Here is a 9,941-nt window from a genome sequence, read left to right as displayed (position 1 = left end):
GAAATTCATATAAGGCTTTGTTTAAGTTGTATATCGGTAGTTACTTTCTGATCAATTTGTTTACAAAGTACTTTACTATAAGACTTTAGAGGAAAGTTAAAGCCCTCACAATATTTGAAAGTAAAGTAAGTCCCCTACATAATGTTAATAAAGGAAAAACAATATTCGTAAATGAAAAGATAAAAATGAGCTATATTGATTTCATAGAATAATTAATAGGTGAATTATGTTAATTATTTAGTCTCATAAAAATACATATTTCTTCACCAAAACAATTTTTTATATTATAATTGCGTAACCTTTTGGAAGAATACCCTACAAATTCAGTCCAGAACAAAAAGTTTCCTTTATAATATTAGTATTATTACGAAATCCCGGGACAATAGGGTTTAGTTCAAATTAGAATACATATCATTGAGTAAAACCGTGTGAAAAGGTCCTCGAATGTTTTGCCGAAACAATATTTGAAATTGGTACGAAAAGTTATCTTATACCAACCCTTTTTTGCTTACAATCTGATTCGTTGATTAGAACACGATCTGAGAATATTAGGGAATGAAATATTTTATTTTTATTCGTATGCTGACAGTAACAACAGTTTACTAGGCTTGTTTCAAATTCTAATTTACAAAGGATGATTTTACATTAAACAATAACTTGAAGATTCTTGCAAAGTATGTCATGGGTGCTGAGCAGTTTCTTTATCGCACAATATTTGGTAGCTTTCAGTGGCCTTGATAGTGGGGCGTATTTTCACTACTACTACTACTACTACTACTACTACAACTACTACTACTACTACTATTACTACTACTAAAGAAAATCTCTTACGCCTATTTTTTAACATACATAGTCAAACATGATAAATATCGTGTTCTCAGGAAAAAATATACCTATTTAAATTCATCACCGGTACTGCAAAGCTATTAAAAGCATATAACACGATACCCCACACACATAATAGTGGCATGCTACCAATAAAACACAGTTTTGCTAACCCAAATAACATTTGAAATAACTTCCAGATATGCTGAGATAGAACTAGTTTCCTTCAGCCATTCAAATGCGGTCAATACTAAAAATATATCAAAATAAATTGCAACTGTTCCAAGCAGAATTCAATGCAGTGTCTGTATTAGCATAATCTGAAATCAAACACTCGATCGGGGATAGAAAGGGTCGTTTCATGGGTAAACATTCACTTTATGAGCATCCATCCGTGGATTATACTTTAAAAACGCTAGTAGGTTTTGTAGAGGTTATTGCGTTGATTTTTCTGTGTCAGATGATTTTATGGGTTGCTAGTGAATGCGTTGTCATACGTCAGCAAGCAACGCGACACGACGTGAAAGTGATACGTGAGCGTTAAATATAATGCAACCAACGAAACGCGCCCAAACAAATGGCCTGCGTTGTATAATGTCATAATCATATAGATTATACTTGTAGTATACTTGCCAGCGCAGTAGTATGAGAAATTTCTTTGAATTTTGGCATATCTCGTTATACTTAATTACGTCAGTCATTTGGAGCTACAAGACTGGACGAAACCGATAAACAAGAATACTGTTAAAACTTGACTCAACATTTCTAGAATGGTCTTTTAAATAGTGCTCAAGAGCTTTGTTTGCACCTTCTGGCTTCTAAAGTATCCGGTAACTCTCGTTCGTTTTATGGAGCTGTGACGCTAAATTATAATTAATGATTGCTAAAACATTTCTCCGTTGTAGTTCAATAATAAATATATTCAAACAAAAAATGGCAAAGCAGTACAAACAACGCCCAGTATTGGTAAATTAATTAATGGATTTCGTAGTTCTTCACTTATTTATTAACTTATTTTCACTAGACTAGTACGAACTCCTAAAATAGATATGTAATCTCGCTACTAAAATACTTACCTATTTTGGTACTATCAATGGTGCTACTAAATAATCGTATTATTAGTACACTGTTTGTGTTCTCAAATTTATAACCAAGCATTACGACTGCCACTTTTTTCTTTTATGTTGTTTTTGTGTACAGAACGGCTTATAGTACATCGTTGTGAGCGCGGTGTGTCGGTTCAAATTAGTGTTTCATTACATTTAATAGCCGTAATATGTTGTAAAATATTAAAGGAATGAATTTTACAATATTTTACTTTGTTAATGAGTATTTTGACGTCAGTTTTTTACATTCATCCACTTGATTGCCATTAAATTCAAGCAGTTTCCTTACAACAGCAATTGCTCTTTACCTATACAACGAGCCACGACCATGACTTATATCCATCAACGCATAGATAGGGTTAGAGGTTAACAGTCATGTAATAAACAGTAAAATAACATAGTTGGGTAATTGAATAAAATACGTTATACATACTAAATAATAAAAGAATGTAATTAAAACAGTATCACTCTGTACAAACATTCATTCTTACGTATCATCCAGTCTTGACTACAAAATGATTACTTACTCGTAAGCTGAAGGTACCCCGCAACGTCGCAAGACACGAGCTCGGCGCCGGCGCGCCTTGATCCTGTGACGACGCTGATATTTCGTGCGCCGAATGCATTACCTACCCACTTACGAACTATTATCACTCAGGTTTTGTTACTCATCACTAATCACTTCGAGTGATTATCTTCGAAATACAATGCACAATGTTTAAAATTTAATGTGATCGGCATCTCGACGGATGCAAAAGTCATATTTGCGTGTACCCTTGCTAATAACAAATCTTCCTAAAATTTATTATAACCGATCAATAACATTATGGCGTCCTTATTGTTAAAGTAAGTAAACACTTATTAATGAAATTGTTAATATTACCAATTAATTACACTAATAACTAATAAAAAAAACCATAAATAAGCGTCCTTTTCGCGAAAAATTTATTTTTTTATATTTTAACACGTGGAATGTACCCGTAAGTATGTCAGGGCAACAAGTTTGGGAGGCACTGGCGGGATAAATCAAAGTGCATCAACAATATGGCGTCGCGTGCGCCCGCCCAATAGCAGTGTCGCTTGGAAAGAGAGGCTTTATTGTAGTAGAATTCTTTCTCATTTTAGTTTCATTGATTCGAATATCATATGACTCGTGAGCCCGGTAAATGAGCCTTATGCTATAGTTTATTACGTCCAGGCTGTAGAAATTTGTTAATAAAGTTGATTGACAATTCGATAATTAAAAATAATAATAAAGATTGATATTTTTATATGACCAAGGACCTCTAGCACTACACATACGTTGAAGTAAATAAGCCATGATAGCGGCTTGTTGCATAATAACCGGAGATATCTGACATTATATGTAAGTAATATGAGCTTGATACAATTTAACTAACCTTATTGTTCGTACGATATAAATAACGGCGTAACATGATAACCATCTACTTAAATAAAAATGACTTCACGTAACCTATTACGCGTAAACTATCAAAAATATCTCTTTTTAACTGCACTTAACGTGCACTTTATAACAAGTCTCATAAAAAGTCACTTTTCAAACAGCCATTACGACGTGTTAGACTAATATTACGAGTTGTTTGCAAAGATATGATTGATAACGAAAATTATTAGGCTCATATTCTGAAGCTTTCTAGTCATATTTCACTGCCCCTTTCAGCCTTTCAACAATAGGCAAAAACTACCAAAGGCAGGCCATTAAAATTGAAATGGATTTTTTTAATACTGATAAATTTGTCTGCGTTTTTTGCTCTTTTATTACTTGTTATTTTATATTAGATGGTAAATTAATGCTTTTATATGTATGTATACTTAATTATTTTACACGAAAATGAAACATTTTTTTATGTAAGGTTTTCGGAATTCTTTTGTAACTTTTTATGTATTGAATTTTTGCCCTGCGTTTTCAATGTTCGAATTAATCAAATAGACAGACTGTTGTTGAGATAAGTTTAACTGTTTATTACCATGCCACACACACAAACGTTTTAAATTAAATCTATTAAGTTTCAAATATTTATTGCGATTAACTAATACTCCTAACAACTGGTGTTTTATATACTTTCAAAGTGCGATAAATTCCAAATAAATTTAGACCTAGTACCAAAAGTTGCTCTTAAAAATTAGCATTCAAAAATGTTGAATCTCTTTTATTATATTAGAACATATTTATATGTGTGACTTAGCCTGTGTAGATAACTTTTTTCTTACATCCAGAATATTTTATCGAATACAATATTTTGTAGAACTAAAAGAATACCTTCGTAGGGTAAACATGTAACTATATTACCTCTGTAACAACGTTGTGCGCGTAAAATACGAGATTATCTGTTTTCATAGTCTAGATAAAGCTAAATCATGCAGCCACATATTATACCTAGGTACTAGATATTATCAAAAATACGTATACAAAATAAGTTCGGAAAATTTATTAGGTTATTTATTCGCTAATATTTTTCTCAAGTGTAGTTTATTCGTGTATTTTGTGTGACTGTGGGGAAATTAAATGTCACATACATTTTTATATCTTAACTTTTTCTCAGAAGGTCTGTAGGCGCAACTTTTGTTGCGTATTAATATCGTTTGTTCAAGTAAAAGTGTTTTTAATCAAGTTCAAAACTAAGGCAATAAAATATTTGTACAGTTGGTTGACATCGATAGCAGTGTAGATTTTTTTAATCATCGACCTTCAAAAACTTGTTATAGAAGTCCCAATAGCTTCAATTCTACATGATAGTACAATCCAAAAACGGCAGTTGGAAAGAGACATCGATATATAGATCGCTAGTTTCATCACTTTCTTTCTTTCAATACGAACAAGTTTCTAAATATCTTCCTCTTACTCGAATATTCTCAATGTAACCCAAATCATTTGCAACATCAATGCACGCTTGTTTTCTAAATGGGACTTATTTCGGTCGCGCTGATATATTACCGCATTTTTTTACACGGTTCAAAAAAAGGAAATTTTATAGCTAGGAAAGAGATTGTGTTGCATCGTATTCAGTCTATAATACGACAGGAAACAACCTTAATATACTTTTACGACTTGTGAACGAACGAGAGGCAGCTGGTACCGTGTTTGCATACAAATATGTGAGAGCTTATAATAATAGAAAAATAAATAAACCAACGTATATCATCCAGTATGTTTACCTTTAAAGGGAAAGCAGAAATTTATTTATTTAATCAATGATTTAATACTTCCAGAGTTAGTTATGGCCCATTAAGAGTTTATTTATCAGTCGTGTTATAGATTCAATAGATCAACATTAAAATAATTATTCTTTGTTTACTTAAACTCAGAAATAGTGGTGGTGTTATATCCAGTACAGAGCGATAGTACATTATTACACTGTAATGTTTTTAAAGAAATTATCGGGATGTTATGTTTTATACCTTTCTTCATATTTTTATTAATTCATATTATCATAAATCATTTTGCTGTTTTTTTTTGATTGTACAAAATGTTATTTTTGAAAACTTTATCATTAGATCATTTTACTGATTTTTTGATAAAACAAAGTGTTTTTTTTAAACTTGTTAACAGGTTTCTGTTCATTAGTGTTCGTATTTCATTTTAAGTTGTGTAGATAAACATTAAATAAGCTAGTCACTTGTGAGGTGTATTATAGCTCAAAACATATCCTAACAAGATGCCTGCGAGACGTTACCATCAAAGCTCGATGTCTAATTATATCTTCCTGTATTTGCACGAGTTTTCAAAGCTTTGTACCTCTACGATATTTACTCATGTGGTTATATTTTAATGAATAACACGTTTAATGTTCAAAACATTTATTATTTTCTGTTTTCAATCATTGACACAAGATACTAATTCCTGCTTTACTCCAGTAAAGCATTAAACAACATATAAATTACGAGCAACATCAAATTAAAATATATAATTATTTGGGTATGACAGGTAAACAGATAAAATATTTAAACATTGTATCAATTAAAATATAAAATTTACAAACATTGAACATGAAAAAAATTCATCAAGATTTGGTCGGAAATTTTTCAGCTGAGAGTAGGTAAATAGAGACTTTATAAAATTACAATTATTTTTTTACAAATTTGATAATTCCTATCATATCTTATGCATCTTACTTATTAGAAATTGAGACGCTTAAGGCACAGCAAAATTACATCTAACTAGAATATACAACTATTATAGACACTCTCGGTAACAATCTTTTATTCTATTTCGCAAATTGTGATATGTACAAAAATATTTATTCCATCTTTATTATCTAGCATTATTCTTACTTTATTGAAAATAAAACAATCTGGGTATACATTGTATACATTAAATGCACGGTATGTGATGAAAGTAATAAATAATACAGAAATTATAAATAAACACTGCTAAACCACTAAATTTCCAAAACAAAAAGCAGATTGCACGAAACGGTACACTGAACAGAATAACGTCTTTTGAACTTCCACACAATTGTATTGGCACAATTTCACTATATTTTAGTCTGAGTGTCAATAAATATCGGTTCCACTTCTAGAACCGATATTCTTCAAATCAGGCACGCGAGTTGTCTCTTCGCTGCCTCTCCAGCTGTTTTCTGTGACTGTGTCGCTTTCTCGCGATTATTGCTATTAGTATCACAACGACAGCAAGTGCTACAGCTATTCCTATCCACCAGTAAGCGTTGTACGAAGCTTCTTTCGTGTTCGCGTCTTCAATTTGGTCCCCAGCGGCAACCGGATTTTTGATTTCCAAAACTCCAACAGTAGATGTTTCAATGCCAAACTTTTGGTGTGATTCGTCTCCTGTGTCTATCACGTTCTCCTCAATGATTTCTTCGTGAGTTTCGCCTATTTCTTGGTCCTTGGTCTTTTGGTCTTGAGTATCTTCTGATACTGGAATCTCGTTTTCTTCAGGTTCTGGGAGAACAGGTTCAACATAATCATCAGAATCATCGCTCTCTGCCGGCGGTTCTAGTTGGTTGTCTAAATATTCATCCAAAAATTTGTAGTAATCTGTTAAACCCGTGTATTCCAGTCCATATTCGCGCTTAGCCAAAAGGTCGCTGACCATTTCAGGCCAAACAGTACCGAAGCCTTGCATCATCGCATCTCTGTAACAAATAAATAAATATGGTAAGGTTTTTTTTAGGTTGAAACTTTTTTATCATAAGCAGTTTATACAATATAATTTTACTTACATCAATCGATCGTTATTTTCAGCTATATGCTTCACTAAATCAGACTCATCAGACATCAGTTCTTCAGCAAAGGATTGATAGATTTGGTATTTCAGAATTAGGCCCATGAATTTGCTGCAATAAATAAAAAGATTATCAGAAATACCATTACGAGAAATTATAAAACTTAACCGAATTCAAATTAATTTATTAATCTGACCTACATTTTCTTTTACAAAAAAGCCTTAAAGGAAATAATTTATTATTGCAAGTTTCCTTATACCAGTTCAATCATGTTTTATTTTGTTGTTTTACTCACCCAATAAACGGCTTATTGAAAACCATGTACGGGTCTCCAAGGAAATCACCGTCAGATGTTTCGATGAAAGAGAAATTTTTGCGGAAGTCGCTCCAACTACTCGGTATCTTGGCGTATGGGATGGCTCCCATTAAAACTTTTATTCTCCATTCATCAGCAGCCAAATAAAAGTTTAGTCTGAAAACAAATATTTATTAAAGTTCCCTGTACATTTGAGAAGCTTTGATGAAATTTGTAGATGAATAATATAAAACCTTACTTCGGCAAATCTCTCAAAGCCATTATAAGTTGCAGAACAAGACGATGATGGTTGGGATTGTACTTGAAAATTTCCAACGGGAACAATTCGGCTCTGCTTAAAGCGTATGGATTTAGAGAGAGTAACGACACGAAACCGGGAATAGCTTCATATACAGCTGGAACAAACAACACGGTAAGTTTCAAAGTTGTTGAAGAAATAGTGCGGAAGTAACAGGTAGAATACTTACCGGAGTAGCGAGACGCTTCTCTTAAAATGTAAGTGTTATTGCTGTGTAAATTAATTGTTTGTTTGTAAACAATCTTCATGACTGCTTCGTGAGCCTCTATGTAGTTTGCTATGCTAACGTCTTTGCAAGTGATTGCCCTGACTTTGTTAGGCTTGCACCAATCAACTAATGTAGGAGGACAGGTGCTGTTAAATACAGATTCATTTAAAACTTCTGGGTCTGCCTCTCCTAGGTTAAGTGCTTGAATGAGTTTTGCTGCTTGCTTGAAAGCTGCTTCCCCGCCAAGATCCTGCAAAATGTTGTTCGTTTTAGATTATTCTTTTACTGAACGAACTCATATTAATTTATTTTTAGTTTCATATTTAATTTATAAGTTAGGAAATTGAATGTGCAATTTACCTTCAACTGAAGATTAGCTTGTACTTTCTGGTAAATACCAGAATGCTTCGGTAAAAGATTTTCTATGAGATTAGACCAATCATCCCCCGTTAACGATCCTGAAACAATACACCAAGGTTAAATTGTGTGGGCAGCATCCTTTGAGAAATTATGTAGTGTCATTGACTCAAGATCCTATTACTTTCAATGATACACAAAGGACTTTATAGGGTTAACTAACTTAAGAAGATAGAATTCCTTAAAATCGGTGTCATATTGATTGTTAAGAGAAATTATCGACAGAATTGGATTCCTGATTCGAGATATGCGATAAAATGTATAGGAAATTAAAGATTTTGACAGAACTGGGTATTATAACTGTATCTACACAATCTGACTTCGCTACGAAATTTTTAGTATCACCTGATATCTATTGCAACGGTTCTTGACGTAATCTATGTGACTAAACTTTATAAAATTATATTCTAATGATTCATTCTGGACCGCTAACAAAACTAACTTTTCTGTTGGTTATTTAGATTTTATTCTTGTTTTCAGTTTCCAGCCTAGCGAGCGCACAGCCCCGTACGGTTGAACAAAACAACTGAAATTGCCTACACGTAACTCGCTGCTATGCATTGAAACTATTTATTTTGTTTACCGACTGAAACAACTTCGCTAGTTTTAATTTTAACTTCGACCAACTTTTGCGTACTAGTATTCAGACTGCATGTTTGCTATATTTTGTGTAATTCATTCATCTATTTTATGGGGAAACTCAACAACTTTTTGTATTATCAGAGTTTAATTTTGATATAAATTTGAGATCCAATGATTCAACAAACTTTTAGAGTTCTGCATTAAGCTAGCGTAACTCATTATGTAGTTGACTATTAACACAACAATTTACTTTAAGACATTTTGGAGATAAACATTATTAAGCATTTTCTTCTAAAACAAGACAGCGGCAACGTCACGGCAAAAAAACTAAAGGAATCCTTTTATATTATCATATTAATCTGCGAGATAAAATTTTGCATAACGACTTCTTCCAATTTCACCAAGACATTAAACAGAATTCTAGATCAAAGAACGCTATAATACTTTTAATAAGACTTTACTTGGAATGAACACTTGGTACTAAATAAAGAGCTACTTACTGAACAAATGCACTGGTAAAGGCTTGCCGACTGCGTCAGACCCCTTTAGCCTGAGAGCTATGTACTTATGAAGCTTCATGTACAAAGGTTTCACGTTCTCCCATAGTTCTCTAGCTTTTAAGATTGCACCTTCATATTCGCCTAGGGCATCCCAGTATTCTTCTACTGAATTGTAATCTGTGGACAAAAAACGTCAAGTGTAAAATTGCACACCTAAAGAAATTATGTATTTCAAATGGTATATCGCCGAACTCGTGTTTTGGTGAAGTTAAAGTTTTAATAGTAATACGGGTTTAATTACGTATACATTATTTTATCATTATTAACCAATAGAAAGAAACATTATACAGCTACAATTATTAAATAGTTTGCAGGAAATAGAATACTTCGTATAAAAAATTCTAAGTAAAAACAATTTATTAGCATTACTACCGAAAGTGTTTCTACGAAATATCAGTCGTAATGGCCATGGAATATGAAAG

At 32.6% G+C, this 9,941-nt stretch overlaps 1 protein-coding gene across 1 annotated transcript in view; it reads right to left on the bottom strand.

Moving 5' to 3' along the window:
• Nucleotides 1-5,739: 5,739 nt before the first annotated feature.
• LOC142976538 (angiotensin-converting enzyme-like protein Ace3) overlaps nt 5,740-9,941 on the bottom strand; it is a 239,229-nt gene continuing 235,027 nt past the window's right edge. Inside the window, exons 9-15 of the mRNA XM_076119962.1 lie at nt 9,460-9,636; nt 8,321-8,418; nt 7,922-8,210; nt 7,693-7,849; nt 7,434-7,610; nt 7,136-7,249; nt 5,740-7,048 (exon numbers count right to left, since the gene is read on the bottom strand). Of these exons, the coding sequence (XP_075976077.1) occupies nt 6,490-7,048; nt 7,136-7,249; nt 7,434-7,610; nt 7,693-7,849; nt 7,922-8,210; nt 8,321-8,418; nt 9,460-9,636 (1,571 nt within the window). The 3' untranslated portion in view covers nt 5,740-6,489. The remainder of the gene's footprint in view (nt 7,049-7,135; nt 7,250-7,433; nt 7,611-7,692; nt 7,850-7,921; nt 8,211-8,320; nt 8,419-9,459; nt 9,637-9,941) is intronic.

This window comes from Anticarsia gemmatalis, chromosome 11 (genome assembly GCF_050436995.1).
Source record: "Anticarsia gemmatalis isolate Benzon Research Colony breed Stoneville strain chromosome 11, ilAntGemm2 primary, whole genome shotgun sequence".
Taxonomy (NCBI): Eukaryota; Metazoa; Arthropoda; class Insecta; order Lepidoptera; family Erebidae; genus Anticarsia; species Anticarsia gemmatalis.
Note: the sequence above shows the minus strand (reverse complement) of the source record. Positions and strands in the feature narration are given on the sequence as shown.